This window comes from Macrobrachium nipponense, chromosome 14 (assembly GCF_015104395.2).
Source record: "Macrobrachium nipponense isolate FS-2020 chromosome 14, ASM1510439v2, whole genome shotgun sequence".
Classification (NCBI taxonomy): Eukaryota; Metazoa; Arthropoda; class Malacostraca; order Decapoda; family Palaemonidae; genus Macrobrachium; species Macrobrachium nipponense.
Window position 1 is genome coordinate 6,469,923 of NC_087207.1, and position 19,052 is coordinate 6,488,974.

The 19,052-nt window shown below is 40.6% G+C and overlaps 1 protein-coding gene across 1 annotated transcript; it reads left to right on the top strand.

Annotated features, from left to right (window-relative positions):
- The first annotated feature begins 7,377 nt into the window (after positions 1-7,377).
- Positions 7,378-18,598, top strand: LOC135226032 (mucin-2-like). Its single transcript, XM_064265509.1, has 9 exons — positions 7,378-7,416; positions 14,201-14,350; positions 14,811-16,380; positions 16,489-16,560; positions 16,602-17,171; positions 17,231-17,370; positions 17,502-17,730; positions 17,790-18,163; positions 18,362-18,598. The coding sequence occupies exons 1-9, from the start codon at positions 7,378-7,380 to the stop codon at positions 18,596-18,598; spliced, it is 3,381 nt and encodes a 1,126-aa protein (XP_064121579.1).
- The last annotated feature ends 454 nt before the right edge of the window (positions 18,599-19,052 follow it).

Genomic DNA, 19,052 nt, shown 5'->3' on the forward strand with positions numbered 1-19,052 from the left:
GCAAAACACAGTTTCTTTGGAACATCAAAATTAGCTATAGGTGGTGGGAGAAATTTGGTTAATAATTTACTAATGATTCTACGGACTATATCTTTATGATATGAATTTTTCTGAAAGAAGTTTATTAAGAATTCCATTTCCCTATGAAATATTGGCCAACTGGACGTTTAAACTATCTCGAGATTCCTTTACCTTTGACTTGGAAATTCTCTTGTGACTCACTTTCTTCTTGTCAGGTAATCTCACAGAATAAGGAAGACAGTCAGTCCCCTGGTCCCGGGTGGGAGGCACCTGGGCCGGAAAATTGCCTTCATTTTATGTTGCGTGAAGATTAAAAAATGCTACTTCTGCCTAGTCCCTCGTTGGACTAATGGTTTTTGCGCTCGGCTACCACCAATCCGGTGGTCCGAAGTTCGATTCTCGGCTCGGCCAATGCGGAATCAGAGGTATTTATTTCTGGTGACAGAAATTCATTTCTCGATATAATGTGGTTCGGATCCCACAATAAGCTGTAGGTCCGGTTGCTAGGTGACTCATTGGTTCCTAGCCACGTAAAAATATCTAATCCTTAGGGCCAGCCCTAGGAGAGCTGTTAATTAGCTCAGTGGTCTGGTAAAAAATAAGATATACTTAACTTTTAGCTTCTTCTGCCTTCGTCTTTTGTAAGGGTTATACGTCAGTGTAAGATTACGAAAGACAGTTTTCCCAAGTTCAATGGTCTTCTTCCTATGTGTTGATAGATGAGATGTCTTTTTGGGAAGCTAATGGAATGGTAACAGAAATACTGGAAAACATTTCGAAGCCATTAGAGGTCTAGCAATACCCATTACGAAATAAATGAGACAATTTGTTTAATGCGTGTATAGTTGCCCAAGCAAAGTCATATGAAAGTGGAGTTTTTAAATATCTAAAGTCATATGAAAGTGGAGTTTTTTAAATATTTAAAGTCATATGAAAGTGGTGTTTTTAAATATCTAATGTCATGTGAAAGTGGAGTTTTTAAATATCTAAAGTCTTATGGAAGTGGAGTTTTTAAATCTCTGAAGTCATATGAAAGTGGAGTTATTAAATATCTAAAGTCATTTGAAAGTGGAGTTTTTAAATATGTAAAGTCATATGAATGTGGTGTTTTTAAATATCTAATGTCATATGAAAGTGGAGTTTTTAAATATTAAAGTTATATGAAAGTGGAGTTTTTAAATATTAAAGTCATATGAGAGTGGAGTTTTTAAATATTTAAAGTCATTTAAAAGTGGCATTTTTAAATATTTAAAGTCATATAGAAGTGGCATTTTTAAATCTCTAAAGTCATATGAAAGTGGAGTTTTTAAACATGTAAAGTTACATGAGAGTGGCGTTTTTAAATCTCTAAAGTCATATGAAAGTGGAGTTTTAAATTATCTAAATAGATCAATTGACTCTGAAGTGTGTGCAGGTCTTCATTTATAAGTGAGTGTGCCAGTGTGTCTATGAGAAATTCAAAATATAGGGTCACCATAAAGTTTGACGTTTGACGTTTGCATGATAAAGCCCTCAGTGAACTTCTATTTCTAAAATTCCCCTTCCATTTTCCATGGTTTTTTTTTATATCTATTATTTTCGAAGTGCCATTAGTGCCAGAGACATTCAGTGACAGCTGGCACATAGCTGTCAGGTGATCTAAAGAAGAGCAGATTTGATATAGCGTGCATGTCCCTACAGACTGCTTTTATTTGACCCTTTATAAAAAAATTAAAAAAAATAAAATAAATGGTTGCTCTTCTTGAAAAACCAAACTCTCTCACTGTCATACAATCGGGAAAACATTTTGAGGAACAATTAATTCAGCAAACAGAAGGGTAGAGAAAAATGTCATTGGGAAGAATAAGAATTGAGCATATCAGGTATAAATCTCAGTGAGTTTTCGTTAACACGTTTAGAAAGAAACATTTTTTTCTCATTAATTTCCAAGTCATAACATATGGAGGAAAGGATTAGGTATTTAACTCTGAAAATGATTCGACAATATATTAAGGTTAAGTCCAAATTGCCTGCTATGATTTCTTAAAGTATTAAACTGAATTAGTCATACTAATAACAATTCAACAACGGTGGATTTATAGTATATATGTAGTGTATATATATATGGGTGTGATCATGACAGTCAACGCTTTCTCGTTACGAGATTGACAATCTAAGATCCTCCTAAACATGTTGGGCTATAAGTTTTTGAGTTTTCAGTTTTTGTGATTTCTAGTTTTAAATGCAGCAGACTATTTGTCAGTCCCTTAACTGGACTAGACTAACTTGCTTTATCGAAAGCGCAGGTTTTCTGTGCTAAATGGTCTTTCAAGTATACGTGATCTGGGTAGTTGGTGTTTTATAGAATGCTTGATTTAAAAAAAAAAAAACCTTCATTACCTTTATACCAGTTCTCTTTATTGGCATTTTTTGCATTGTTTTCAATTTTCTCCAGTGCATAATGGGAAAATCGTTATGTAATGTTTGGTAAATTTAGAATGTTAGATTAAAAAAAACCTGTATTACATTCATACCAGTTCTCTTTATTGGCCTTTTTTTTCCCCCCCTTTGCATAATGCGAAAATTATTATACAATCTATGGTAAATTTAGAAAATTGCCAACCTACGTTGGCAATTTTCTTCCGCGTTTGTTTCAATATTCACGCGAGTAGGCCCCACGATCTCATTTTTGTCCAAGTTTGTTGTGGGTATGTATGGCTGGCTGGATTATTTGAAACGTATTTTCACCTTCAAATGTGGTGCGTGGATTGGTGAAAGGTGATTGGTTCCTTGGTTTTGTTTTTGTTTTTCTTTTTTGACAACGCGGATTTGGTTATTGAGTCGTTGCTCTAGAAAAAAAAAACAGGTTTCAGTTCATAAATATTGCTCCTTAAGAGTTTAGACGTGCAACTCTTGTTCTTTGTACTATTTTGGCTGCATTCCCAAAATTGCATTTGGTACAATTACACTTTAAACCATTATTACATTTCGGACTTATAAATATAGTTGATATTTGTTTTAATGTGTCAACGGTGTTCAAGAGCCCAGACAATCTCAACACAGACTTTTGTTGGTATTATATATTGTCTGACCTTTGGGTTTTATACTCGTGACAAGTATATCGCAGATACAACGCTTGGTTATCTTAGTTAACGTTTAATTAGTCGTCTCTACGTGTAATTTAGTGACACTTCATTAAGAAAGATCACCTTCTTCTTATACAAGAAATAACTCGTAGGGAAAAGAATGGGGTGTTTATCACAGTCGTCCTATTCGACTGGGTGGTTTTTTACAGTGGTGGGTTCCGGGTTGCATCCTGCCTCCTTAGGACCCCGTTACTTTTCTCGCTATTTGCGCTGTTTAAATTTATTTATGAATTTATTTACGCATTCAGTTTTATGACGGCGTCAATAACCATGATGGGTGACGCCAGTTTTAGCAGTCGTAAATCAATCAGTCAATCTTAACTGGACAGTCCCGTCTAACCCCACCCCACCCCTCCCAGCGGTTGCCATAGCTTTGCTCTCCTGGAAGAATGAATAAGATCGATTCCAAGTTTGTTCCTCAACCAAAATGAAGACCTCATGTTTACAGAGCATGACGCCTCATTAATGCTGACGGATATTCGTTCATCCCTAGAGCGAACGGGAGACTCAGAGAAACTATTATAATATTATAATTTCCTCCTAGGCCTCATTTCGGGAACTGGAGCTGTCAGTCGAGTTAATCAAGCGCAGTCGAAGACCTCCTTCAACAATATGATTAATAGCAGGCGCTAAAATCTGAAGGATTTTCGTTTATTTCAATCTATGGAATTTGTATAAGGATTGCTTTTCAATTTTCGTCTCGGAAAAAAGTCATTCTATTCACTAGGAGATTTTATTGTTATAATCTTTTCTTAAAATTGGCGTCTTTTTTAACGCCAGTTCACGGACTTAGCTTACAAAAGATAAAATAGTGTATATTTTACTCTTTTCATATCTTATAAACACTTATTAAAAGACTTATTAAAAATCATTGTCATTTAATATTCAGAAAGACAGTCACTGTCTTTGATGAAATAATCTCATGGCTCTATTTATACTTTTACTTAAAATGGTGACGTTTATTCATTTATTTATTTTTTTTGGGGGGGTCCATGCATGATACCGTAACGACTTTAAGGTACCAAAAATGAATTTCTTGCTAACATTGGCTAAACGAATGGGATTTACTTCAGAAATCGAGGTAGTTTCAGGAAAAACCCTGGATTCTTGTTCTCTTGATATATATATATATATATATATATATATATTTATATATATATATATATATATATATATGTACACATACACACACACACACACACACACACACACACCACACACATATATATATATATATAATATATAATCTATATATATATATATATATATATATACCCCCAACCTAGAGTGAAAACCTGTAAGGTTCATTAGACGATAATGCTGCAGTTATTGGAAAAAAGTAAAGAGAATCTGCAGAAGAAGCTAGTGAAAGTTTGCAAGTGTTTGTGAGAGAAGGACGTTGAAACTAAAAGCAGTATAAGAGTAGACGGTTACGTAGTGAAGAAAAGTGGACCAGAGAGATGGGGGCAACGAATGTGAATGTGGTTGCTGCAAGAATGGAATTGGTGGGTTATATTGATGATATTTGGAGGTAAATGTAATAGATGATGGTAGGAAAAGGATGGAAGTGGGTGTGTACAAAAGACTGGGAAGGGACTAGGAAAATCTATGGAGTCGAGCTGCTATAGTAGATTCACATCAACCATGCATCTGAAGTCTAGGCCCGTCCCTTACGACGCTCCTGATTGGCTGTTGATAAGCCAATCACAGATGTATGTACCACCTCTCCTATGAGATACTTTTGAAAGACGTGTCCCTCAGAAGAGGTGGAGCATACGTCCTGCCTATGTGAACTCTCGAGACTGAGAGTTTCCAGCCTTGTGATTGGCTTATTAACAGCCAATCAGGGGCGTCGTAAGGGACGAGCCTAGACATCAGGTGTACGGTTGATGTGAATCTACTTAGTATATGGAAGGTTTGCTGAGTAATCTATTTTTAATGGACGTCAAGTAAGGAAAATGAACTCTAAACAAAGAAAAAGTTGAAGTAACTGAGACGACCAGCTTGCATAGCAAGCGTGGTGTAAGACGTGTTGAAATAGTGAGAAATGTAGAGAAACAGAAATAGTGGGTAAGCAGTAGTTGAAGGTTGGATAAAAGTGTATTGAGATGGTTTGATCGTATGGAAAAATGCTGGGCGATAGTTAGGTGGATAAAGTGCATAATTCGGAAATGGTAAGAAGGGGGTGGGGGGGGCGCGAGGAAGCTTAAGTAAGCACTGGGAAGGTGAAGGGGAAAATTGTAATGGAAAGCAGAGCCTTACTAGCCAAGTAGTGAGAGAATACACATTATTATTTATTATTTCGGTAGATGAAACCTATTCACATGGAACAAAGCACACCAAAGGGGCCATTGACTTGAAATTCAAACTTCCAGTGGCTGTTGGTTCCAGCCCCCCAACCCCCAACCCCCACCACCCCCCGGCTCCCACAACACAGCATACCCCACACTATAGCAGTAACTGATCATGATACCAGCCGGCCAGTATAAAGATAGTACGTGAATGGCATTTTGTGGAGTGGGACTTTTTGCAAAGAGTCGTTCGCGAATCCTATATGATTATATGTTTTTTCTCGCCCTAGATAACTGTCTCCTGTGGCTTCGTATACATAAATATGAGGGAGTTCTCACTGAACATGAGAGATATGCGAATCCGTCATGAAGCTTGCGGGAAACTCGCTCTGTCCTCGTTTCAGTCGCATCATTGCGGGGTTCAAGTTATTTCACAACATCAAAAAGCAACTGATCATTCCAGAAAACTTTTACACGGATTGCAATTACGGTGATATCAGACATCTGATGATGTGATCTGTCTTGTCAGTCGAAGGACGTCTGCCTGAATGAGTCCTCAATTGAGGATACAGAAATAAATACGAAATGACGCTTAACTTTTTTTGGCGTTTTTATTCTTGAGGGCAATAATAGCCTCCTGTTAAGTCCTTGCCAGCGGGCCCAGCTTACGTGATTTATTAGGTAAAGAACGGTTACTGCCAAAAACAGGATGAATGCAAAAATGAATAAGTAAATAAATAAATAAAAAGAGTACAAGAAAGAATATAACCAATAAAGTAGGTATGAAAATTTTCCAGATTTGGAGAGAAGTTGAATAAAGATCAGGATATGTACTGGTCACATTAAAAAATAAAAATAACGAAAACAAGTATAATGACTACTTTCAAATAAAAGTCGAATTATAAGAAATCAAAAAGATGAAAGACATTAGATGTTTGAAGAAGGCTCCGGAGAGCAAGGGATCAAGAAAAGACCAAGTATTTGTCTGATCTCTTTCTTCATGAAGATTTTCTTTTTTGTTCTCTTTGTCTCTTCATGTAAAATTTTAACATTTCAATTCCTTGTTTTCAACAGTAAGACGTTTCCATGTCTTGAGAAGGGATGACTGGTCCTTTAATTTCATTATTAAAGCACTACCATAGACATTAATCTGGTAAGAGGGCTAAACTCTTAGCTCCTTCCCTTAAAAAGGCTCAAATCCCTTAACTGGTACAGCCGGATTATAGCTAAATCCCCAAAAGCTACCGCTATGAGATTAGATCGGAATCCCCCAAAAGGAACTGAGGCGAAGGTAGCTATCAGAGCTGACCATTAATGGAATTTTTTTTCCCTACAGCGTTTGATCCCGAATTTCTGTCGATACACCAAATGCTTTTTTTTCGAAAACCCATCTCGCGATAAAAGGGGCTGGAGGAACGCGAAGATATAAAATGTTATCAGCAGCGTGGCAGTCACGGTTGAAAGAGTAAAAGAAAAAATTACTTGGCGAATTAAGGAATCGTACCTCATGTTTTTGGTCTTATTTACATCGGCATCCGTATGTTCAGCTAATGATCGTGTGTGTGTGTGTGTGTGTGTATTATAGATAGAAAAAATACCAAAGGTATGTAGCCAGCAACGTCTGTTAGGTTATACTTTATATAATTTTTACATAGTTACTACGACGTCCTTATTACGTTACCGTTCACTATCCCTACTGCATTCACTTTACCATCACTATTCGCCATCACTGCTATTTTAGTTTTCTGTAAATGAAAAAGAACTTACCAAGCCTAGAGGGCTGCAAATTGGTATGTTAATCATCCACCGTCAAGTCATCAAACGTACTAAATTGCAGCCCACTAGCCTCAGTAGTTTTTATTTTATTTAAGGTTAAATGTGGGCATAATCGTGCGTCTGGCAGCGTTATAGATGCCATCTGCACAGGCCACCACGTGGGTATGACTGAAGGTTTCATGATCCGCGACTCGGGCAGCATTGTACGCTGTATATAAAACTCGATTACACCGAAGAAACTTTGGCATATTTTTTACTTGTTTTTAGCGAGTTCGCTTGTTGTCGCCTGCCACGGAATGGTCGTTAAATCTTTAGATGTAGTTTCTTACACAGCATTCCTGACTAGTTATTAATTACTTCTTTCCCAAATTAACAGACTCAGTCATACGACCACATGGCCCCTTTTTGAATTCGATTATGAGTATATATATATATATATATATATATATATATATATATATATATATATAATATATTTATATAAATATTCTATATATATATTATATATATATATATATATATATATATATATATATATATATATATATGTGTGTGTGTGTGTGTGTGTGTGTGTATTTCCCGAGATTATAAAGAGGCCCACACTACTATATCAAATTTAAGTTTTATTTTGATTTTTTTTTTTTTTTTTTTTTTTTGTTTTTTTTTTTTTTTTTTTTTTGCATATCGACCTCTGTTTTGGTTATTGCCTATTTTGTCTGCTTTGAGTGGAGGCATCATCAAGAGTAAAAGTGGGCGAAAGGGAGCAACGCAAAAATATGCGTAAATTAAATATAGTTTTTAATTTGAGCGCTGGACACTCATACTGTTCGCTCCCTGTGGAATAAGAAAAAAAAAAATCAGTTCAAGGTGACGTGGACTCTGTAAAACACGCGGTCACTCATTATCATACAAATCAATTAAAATTTTTGACATTCAAATACAACGTTTTGATTAATGAGACCTTTGTCAAAAGCTCAGTTGTTTTGCAGCGTTGAAATGAATTGCTATTCATTGCAGACACCGAGAGATTAATAATTCCTATTGACATTGGCCTGTTTTTACATTTGACTCCAAATAAATTTCTCCATTGCTGTTGAACCATCCTTCTATAATATTTGTGAACTTATGTCCTCATTGCCAAATAATAATAATAATAATAATAATTGGTCGTTGGATGGTAACGAAATCTCCCCCTGAGGCGTTCAGACCTACGTAGTTTGGACGGGGTTATTAGCGTCGGTTGGGTGTTGGTTGGGGTACCCACCTCTTGGGCGGCAGGCTGTACAATTGATATATCTTCCGCTCGTTCTCTCCCGCATTCTCTCTCTACTTCTTCCGCTCTTTCTCTCTCTCTTGCTCTCTCTCTTTCTCTTTCTGCAAGTTCCTCTCTCTCTCTCTCTCTCTCTCTCTCTCTCTCGTTCGCTCCTTCTCACGCTCTCTCTTTCTCTCTCTGCCTGCTCCTCTCTCTTTCTCTTCTCTCTCTGTTTGCTCCTCTCTCTCTCTCTCTCTCTCTCTCTCTCTCTCTCTCTCTCTCTCTCTCTCTCTGTCTCTCCCCCCTCGATCTCTCTCTCTCTCTCTCTCTCTCTCTCGTTTGGCGTTCGACCATACGGTCGAACGCCAAACGAGGGACTCCATAAATAAATGGCACCAAGAAAGAACGACCGTAACTAACGACCAAAGTGGAGCTATAAAAATATTTTATAAAAATCATATGCCCCACAAACAAATATTTGGAAGATGAAAAGGCTACAAGGAAAATAATCAGTGAAAATGTCTCCCCCACTACAGAAAGTGATAAATTAGCCTCATAATTTATTACAAAAGCATGAAAACCAGCCAGCTGCTTCTTAGAAACAACCCGGCGCCCCCAGAAACGTCTTTGAAGAGAAGGGAGTGTCATCTACGAATTCACATGCTCGGTGGATGGATGCCACCATTCTATATCGGGATGACCACTACCAGACTCTCCAAGCGTCTCTCGTGTCATCTTCAAGAAGGGGCCATTTTCATTCACTATAGGGAAAAACACAACAGGAGACCAGAAAGAGCTGAGCTTATAAAGAACATAGAAATTATTGACCATGCACCGGACCGAAAACGCCTACGTTATCTTGAAGCATTACATATATTAGAGAAAAACCGACTATCAACACGGTAAAAGAAACATAAGAAGAAATGGCGCAAGAAACCAACCGACTACGTATACCGCCACGAGAGAGAGAGGAGAGATCGAGGGGGGAGAGACAGAGAGAGAGAGAGAGAGATCGAGGGGGGAGAGACAGAGAGAGAGAGAGAGAGAAGAGAGAAAGAGAGAGAGAGAGAGGAGCAAACAGAGAGAGAAAGAGAAAGAGAGAGAGGAGGCAGCAGGCAGAGAGAGAAAGAGAAAGCGGGAGAGAACGAGCGGAAGATATATCAATTGTACAGCCTGCCGCCCAAGAGGTGGGTACCCCAACCAACACCCAACCGACGCTAATAACCCCGTCCAAACTACGTAGGTCTGAACGCCTCAGGGGGAGATTTCGTTACCATCCAACGACCAATTAAAATCCGTTCCCACCGACCCGCCCACCGATTGTAATAATAATAATAATAATAATAATAATAATAATAATAGATCTGAAAATAGAAATAAGAAGGATATGGGATATGCCAGTGGAAATCGTACCCATAATCATAGAAGCACTAGGCACGATCCCAAGATCCCTGAAAAGTAATCTAGAAAAACTAGAGGTTGAAGTAGCTCCAGGACTCATGCAGAAGAGTGTGATCCTAGAAACGGCACACATAGTAAGAAAAGTGATGGACTCCTAAGGAGGCAGGATGCAACCCGGAACCCCACACTATAAATACCACCCAGTCGAATTGGAAGACTGTGATAGAGAGAGAAAAAAAAAATAATAATAATAATGCACCCAAATGGATGACCAAAGGAAGAACATCCTTAGTACAAAAAGACAAGAGTAAGGGAAATATAGCCAGTAACTACAGGCCTATCACCTGCCTACTAATAATGTGGAAGTTACTAACAGGTATCATTAGTGAAAGGCTATACAATTACCTAGAGGAGACAAACACCATCCCCTACCAACAGAAAGGCTGCAGAATATCAGGAGAGGGATCTTGCAGGGCGACTCACTGTCCCCACTACTCTTCGTAGTAGCCATGATTCGCATGACAAGAGTACTACAGAAGATGGATGCCGGGTACCAACTCAAGAAAAGAGGCAACAGAATCAACCATCTGATGTTCATGGACGACATCAAGCTGTATGGTAAGAGCATCAAGGAAATAGATACCCTAATCCAGACTGTAAGAATTGTATCTGGGGACATCAGGATGGAGTTTGGAATAGAAAAATGCGCCTTAGTCAACATACAAAAAGGCAAAGTAACGAGAACTGATGGGATAAAGCTACCAGATGGGAGCAACATCAAACACATAGATGAGACAGGATACAAATACCTGGGAATAATGGAAGGAGGGGATATAAAACACCAAGAGATGAAGGACACGATCAGGAAAGAATATATGCAGAGACTCAAGGCGATACTCAAGTCAAAACTCAACGCCGGAAATATGATAAAAGCCATAAACACATGGGCAGTGCCAGTAATCAGATACAGCGCAGGAATAGTGGAAAGGACAAAGCCAGAACTCCGCAGCATAGATCAGAAAACCAGGAAACATATGACAATACACAAAGCACTACACCCAAGAGCAAATACGGACAGATTATACATAACACGAAAGGAAGGAGGGAGGGGACTACTAAGTATAGAGGACTGCGTCAACATGGAAAACAGAGCACTGGGGCAATATCTGAAAACCAGTAAAGAGTGCATGGGAAGAAGGACTATTAAAAGTAGACGAAGACCCAGAAATATACAGAGACAGGAGAATGACAGACAGAACAGAGGACTGGCACAACAAACCAATGCACGGACAATACATGAGACAGACTAAAGAACTAGCCAGCGATGACACATGGCAATGGCTACAGAGGGGAGAGCTAAAGAAGGAAACTGAAGGAATGATAACAGCGGCACAAGATCAGACCCTAAGAACCAGATATGTTCAAAGAACGATAGACAGAAATAACATCTCTCCCATATGTAGGAAGTGCAATACGAAAAGTGAAACCATAAACCACATAGCAAGCGAATGCCCGGCACTTGCACAGAACCAGTACAAAAAGAGGCATGATTCAGTGGCAAAAGCACTGCACTGGAGCCTGTGCAAGAAACATCAGCTACCTTGCAGTAATAAGTGGTACGAGCACCAACCTGAGGGAGTGATAGAAAACGATCAGGCAAAGATCCTCTGGGACTATGGTATCAGAACGGATAGGGTGATACGTGCAAACAGACCAGACGTGACGTTGATTGACAAAGTCAAGAAGAAAGTATCACTCATTGATGTCGCAATACCATGGGACACCAGAGTTGAAGAGAAAGAGAGGGAAAAAATGGATAAGTATCAAGATCTGAAAATGAAATAAGAAGGATATGGATATGCCAGTGGAAATCATACCCATAATCATAGGAGCACTAGGCACGATCCCAAGATCCCTGAAAAGGAATCTAGAAAAACTAGACGCTGAAGTAGCTGCAGGACTCATGCAGAAGAGTGTGATCCTAGAAACGGCACACATAGTAAGAAAAGTGATGGACTCCTAAGGAGGCAGGATACAACCCGGAACCCCACACTATAAATACCACCCAGTCGAATTGGAGGACTGTGATAGAGCAAAAAAAAAAAAAAAAAAAAAAATAATAATAATAAAATAATGAGCTGATTCGATACAGTTATGAATATGCCTTCTCCGTGATATTCTGAAGTCCCGTGAAACCGTTATAAGTGATACTGTGTGTATGTGTATCAAAACAAGTCAACCGCCAAAGACGTTACAAGTTGGCGTGGCTTGGCAGTTCAAAAGAGTGCCACGTATCTCTATATCCCTTCGTGATTGGCCCTTGTGTCTAAGGAGCCAGAATAACCAATCAGCTTCTTGCATAACGATGCCATCTGAAAGGGGGCATTTCAAACACGCCGCATCATCGGTCAGATGAGTTAGTTAGCGGGCCTCATACAGTAGACTGGGTCGAGACACGAGTGCCCAGTGCCCGTAGTCCCGTTCCCTTCGGCCGCCACACAAAGACGTGCGTCACCATGAGTGTCAATAACAGTCTAACCTGCCGTCCGTTGTGCACTAGCATAGTTAAAATAATAATTACAGTTAAAGGCCACCTGTGTAGCTAAGAAGAATACACCTGTGTTGAACGTTTCATCGATTATTATTTTTGCATGTCCTACATAGCATGCATGTAAACCTCTCTCTCTCCTGTTTTTCCTTCATATAAAGTGTAAGGGAGTTGACTGACAAGTCACAGTGTTCTGAACATGCAGGAGATAAATGCTTAATAAAAGAAAAAAAAAAAAAGAAAAGAGTAACTTGTTGTGCCACCGTTCCTCCCTCTTCGATAAAGCAAACCATCCACGTAATTTGTAAGTGTGCGTAGGTTCCTTACGTAACATACCAGCGCGAGTCATGAATAAATGTGTCCGTCACAAAGTGAACAGAGAATATCTTAAAAACATGCTTATGCACGTTTGTTTCATGTCAGTTATTGCTGAGAAATTGATTTCTAATAAAAATAAAAAATTCTTTCTGCTGCAGTTCCAAGCATATAGTGAGTGTGTTTTTGTATTCATAATTATATTATTTTTTATTGCATTATTGATTTTATTGCATCTCAAGTCATATCAAACAGGTTATTGCAATGCATCTCATTTTTGTTCATTTCTATTGATGTTAATTATACAGTGTCCCAAAATTTCATATTGTTGTCAATGATGTTTATGTTTTGTCAGAAATTTATGATCTTCCATCGATGATGTGGGAATATGAGATTATTTTGTAGAAAAAAAAGTTATTTTTTGTTGTGTGTGTAATCTTTAAATATTGATTTTTCATTTTCTCTTTTAATTTTGTTGCAGAAGGAATTCAGTAAGTTTTCTTATACTTTTACCAAATTTCTTATGAGTAACGTTTCATTTTTGAGTCATGCTATGTGAATTCTTTTTTATGAATTTAACTTTTTTTTAGCTGGAGCTGTGACTATCCATTTTTAATTGACATTATTGAATGTGAACCTAAATTTGTTTTTCTGTATGACACATTGTGAGGCGTGAGATTCATTTGTTGTAACTTGTGTTTGTAACGCCAAATGGCCCTACCCTAATAGTTTTAAATTTTGCACAAACTGGATGGTACGACACTCAAAGGCGGTGTGGCACTCAAAGAAGAACAACAATGCGCAAATCATAAGATCAGTGTATGTCTTGCGGGACGCTAAGAAGAATACACCTGTGTTGAACGTTTCATCAATTATTATTTTTGCATGTCCTATATAGCATGCATGTAAACCTCTCTCTCTCCTGTTTTTCCTTCATATCCTGAACCCACAAATGACCGAGATCAGGTCAACAATAATAATAATAAGAAGAAGAAGAAGTATGAAAGAAAAAAACAAACCCACGGTTATGTAAATATACATATATTTAAAGATGAATCTATACAGACAGCTTTCGGGAATCTGTTTGATTCCCAAACTGAAAAGGGGATTCAAACAGATTCCCGAAAGTTTCCTATACAGATTGATCTTTAAATTTATGTACATATATGTACATAATTGTGGATTTATTTCTTCGTTTCAAAACTCATGCTACTATGAGGTTTTTAAATTAAACAAATTCGAATTCGCCCACAATTCCGAATTCGCCCACAAGTCCGAATTCACCCAAAATTCCGAATTCACCCACAAGTCACAATTCCCCCATTCGCCCACAAGTCAGAATTCGCCCAACAATTCATTCCGAAATCGCCCATTCGAATTCACCCAGTCGATTCGCCAAGTCCCCCATTCACAATTCCGAATCGCCCACAAGTCAGAATTCCCCCACAATTCCGAATTCGCCCACAATCAGAATTCCGAATTCGCCCACAAGTCAGAATCCCCCACAATTCCGAATTCGCCCACAAGTCAGAATTCGCCCACAATTCCGAATTCACCCACAATTCAGAATCCGCCCCACAAATCAAAATTCGCCCACAATTCCGAAATCGCCCACAAAGTCGTAATTCCCCCACAATTCCGAATTCGCCCACAAGTCAGATTCCCCCACAATTCGATTCGCCCACAAGCAAATCCCCACATTCCGAATTCGCCCCAAGTCAGAATTCGCCCACAATTCCGAATTCAACTCCACAATTCAGAATTTCACCACAATTCCCGAATTTCGCCCACAAGTCAGGAATTCCCCCAATTCCCGAATTCGCCCACAAGTCAAATAATTCCCCCCCACAAGGTTCAGATTCCCCGGCCCCACAATTTGCATTTTAATTCGCCCATTCCCGAATTCGATTCTTCGTCAGAATTCGCCCACAATTCCGAATTCGCCCACAAGTCAGAATTCGCCCACAAGTCAGAATTCCCCCACAATTCCGAATTCGCCCACAAGTCAGAATTCGCCCACAATTCCGAATTCGCCCACAAGTCAGAATTCCCCCACAATTCCGAATTCGCCCACAAGTCAGAATTCGCCCACAAGTCAGAATTCACCCACAAGTCAGAATTCGCCCACAATCCCGAATTCCCCCACAATTCCGAATTCGCCCACAATTCCGAATTCGCACACAATTCCGAATTCGCCCACAAATCAGAATTCCCCCACAATTCCGAATTCCCCCACAATTCAGAATTCACCCACAATTCCGAATTCGCCCACAATTCCGAATTCACCCACAATTCCGAATTCGCCCACTAGTCAGAATTCGCCCACAATTCCGAATTCCCCCACAATTCCGAATTCGTCCACAATTCCATATTCGCCCACAATTCCGAATTCGCCCACGTCAGAATTCACCCACAATTCCGAATTCACCCACAAGTCCGAATTCGCCAAAAATTCCGAATTCGCCCACAAGTCCGAATTCGTCCAAAATTTCGAATTCACCCACGTCAGAATTCGCCCACAATTCCGAATTCGCCCATGTCAGAATTCGCCCACAATTCCGAAATCTACCACAATTCCGAATTCGCCCACGTCAGAATTAACCCACAATTCCGAATTCGCCCATAAGTCCGGATTCGCCCATAATTCCGAATCCGCCCACAAGTCAGAATTCGCCCACAAGTCAGATTTTACCCACAAGTCCGAATTCGCCCACAAGTCCGAATTCTCCCACAAGTCAGAATTCGCCCACAAGTCAGAATTCTCCCACAAGTCAGAATTCGCCCACATGTCAGATTCCCCCACAAGTCAGAATTCTCCCACAAGTCAGAATTCTCCCACAAGTCAGAATTCTCCCACAAGTCAGAATTCGCCCACAAGTCAGAATTCACCCACATGTCAGAATTCACCCACAAGTCAGATTTCACCCACAAGTCAGAATTCGCCCACAAGTCAGAATTCGCCCACATGTCAGAATTCACCCACAAGTCAGTATTCACCCACAAGACAGAATTCACCCACAAGTCAGAATTCGCCCACAAGTCAGAATTCACCCACAAGTCAGAATTCGCCGACAAGTCAGAATTCGCCGACAAGGCAGAATTCACCCACAAGTCAGAATTCGCCCACAAGTCAGAATTCGCCCACAAGTCAGAATTCGCCCACAAGGCAGAATTCACCCACAAGTCCGAATTCACCCACATGTCAGAATTCGCCCACAAGTCCGAATTCTCCCACAAGTCAGAATTCGCCCACATGTCAGAATTTGCCCACATGTCAGAATTCGCCCACATGTCAGAATTCGCCCACAAGTCCGAATTCTCCCACAAGTCAGAATTCGCCCACAAGTCAGAATTCGCCCACAAGTCCGAATTCTCCCACAAGTCAGAATTCGCCCACATGTCAGAATTCGCCCACATGTCAGAATTCGCCCACAAGTCCGAATTCGCCCACAAGTCAGAATTCGCCCACATGTCAGAATTCGCCCACAAGTCCGAATTCTCCCACAAGTCAGAATTCTCCCACAAGTCAGAATTCGCCCACATGTCAGAATTCGCCCACATGTCAGAATTCGCCCACAAGTCCGAATTCTCCCACAAGTCAGAATTCGCCCACAAGTCAGAATTCGCCCACAAGGCAGAATTCGCCCACATGTTAGAATTCGCCCACATGTCAGAATTCGCCCACATGTCAGAATTCGCCCACAAGTCAGAATTCTCCCACAAGTCCGAATTCTCCCACAAGTCAAAATTCGCCCACAGGTCAGAATTCTCCCACAAGTCAGAATTCGCCCACATGTCAGAATTCGCCCACAAGTCAGATTTCTCCCACAAGTCAGAATTCGCCCACAAGCCAGAATTCTCCCACAAGTCAGAATTCGCCGACAAGTCAGAATTCGCCCACAAGTCAGAATTCGCCCTCAAGTCAGAATTCACCCACATGTCAGAATTCGCCCACAAGTCAGAATTCGCCCACAAGTCAGATTTCGCCCACATGTCAGAATTCGCCCACAAGTCCGAATTCTCCCACAAGTCCGAATTCGCCCACAAGTCTGAATTCTCCCACAAGTCAGAATTCGCCCACAAGTCAGAATTCTCCCACAAGTCAGAATTCACCCGCAAGTCAGAATTCACCCACAAGTCAAATTTCGCCCACATGTCAGATTCGCCCACAAGTCAGAATTCGCCCACAAGTCAGAATTCGCCCACAAGTCCGAATTCTCCCACAAGTCAGAATTCGCCCACAAGTCAGAATTCTCCCACAAGTCAGAATTCGCCCACAAGTCAGAATTCTCCCACAAGTCAGAATTCTCCTACAAGTCCGAATTCGCCCACAAGTCAGAATTCACCCACAAGTCCGAATTCGCCCACATGTCATAATTCGCCCACAAGTCAGAATTCTCCCACAAGTCAGAATTCGCCCACAAGTCAGAATTCTCCCACAAGTCAGAATTCGCCCACAAGTCAGAATTCGCCCACAATTCAGAATTCTCCCACAAGTCAGAATTCGCCCACAAGTCAGAATTCTCCCACAAGTCAGAATTCTCCCACAAGTCAGAATTTGCCCAGTCAGAATTCAGCCCAACAAGTCGAATTCGCCACATGTCAGAATTCGCCCCCCCACAAGTCAGAATTCTCCCACAAGTCAGAATTCGCCCACAAGTCAGAATTCTCCCACAAGTCAGAATTCGCCCACAAGTCAGAATTCACCCACAAGTCAGAATTCGCCCACATGTCAGAATTCTCCCACAAGTCAGAATTCTCCCACAAGTCAGAATTCGCCCACAAGTCAGAATTCACCCACAAGTCAGAATTCTCCCACAAGTCAGAATTCTCCCTCAAGTCAGAATTCTCCCACAAGTCAGAATTCTCCCACAAGTCAGAATTCGCCCACAAGTCAGAATTCACCCACAAGTCCGAATTCGCTGACAAGTCCGAATTCTCCCACAAGTCAGAATTCGCCCACATGTCAGAATTCGCCCACAAGTCAGAATTCTCCCACAAGTCAGAATTCGCCCACAAGTCAGAATTCGCCCACAAGTCAGAATTCTCCCACAAGTCAGAATTCGCCCACAAGTCAGAATTCGCCCACAAGTCAGAATTCACCCACAAGTCCGAATTCGCCCACATGTCAGAATTCGCCCACAATCAGAAATTCTCCCCACATCGTCAGAATTCGCCCACAAGTCAGAATTCGCCCACAAGTAGAATTCTAACCCACCAGTCAGAATGCGCCCACAAGTCAGAATTCGCCCACAAGTCAGAATTCTCCCAAGTCAGAATTCGCCCACAAGTCAGAATTCTCCACAAAGTCAGAATTCGCCCACAAGTCAGAATTCCCCTCACAAGTCAGAATTCGCCCACAAGCAGAATTCTCCCACAAGTCAGAATTCGCCACATGTCAGAATTCGCCCACAAGTCCGAATTCTCCACACAAGTCAGAATTCGCCCACAAGTCAGAATTCGCCACAAGTCAGAATTCGCCCACAATTCAGAATTCTCCCACAAGTCAGAATTCGCCCACAAGTCAGAATTCTCCCACAAGTCAGAATTCGCCCACAAGTCAGAATTCGCCCACAAGTCAGAATTCACCCACAATTGCGAATTCGCCCACAATTCCAAATTTTCCCACAAGTTAAAGTCGTCTACAAGTCAGAATTCGCCCACGAGTCAGAAATCGCCCAGAAGTCAGAATTCACCCACAAGTCAGGATTCCCTCACAAGTCCGAATTCGCCCAAGAGTCAGGATTCTCCCACAAGTCCGAATTTGCCGACATTTCCGAATTCGCCCACAAGTCCGAATTCGTCCACAATTCCAAATTCGCCCACAACCCTGAATTCGCCCACAATTTTTAATTCGCCTACAAGTTAAATTTCCCCACAAGTTAAATTCGCCCACAGTTCTGGATTTGCCCACAATCCGAATCCACCCACATGTCAGAATTCACCCACAATTCGAAATTCTCTTTCAATTCCCAATTCGCCCACACTGTGAGCTTAGATTTGAATTGAATATAGAATTTAGGCCAAACGACTTAAGAGGCCATTCAGCGTTAAACGGAAATTGCCAGTAAAAGGTTCGAAAGGCTTAACAGGAAGAAAAACCTCAAAGCAGTTGCACTATGAATCAACTGTTAGGAAAGGGTGGAAAGTAAAATGGAAGAAAGAGAATATGAAAGGAGGTACAGTTAAAGGAACTGAAAGGGTTGCAGCTAGCGGCCGAAGACACGCTGTAAAGAACAGTAAATAATGCCTACAGTGTACATCATGAGGTGCACTGACTTCACTACCTCGTACAGGGACGAGAGTTCGGATAGGTTGCCGTA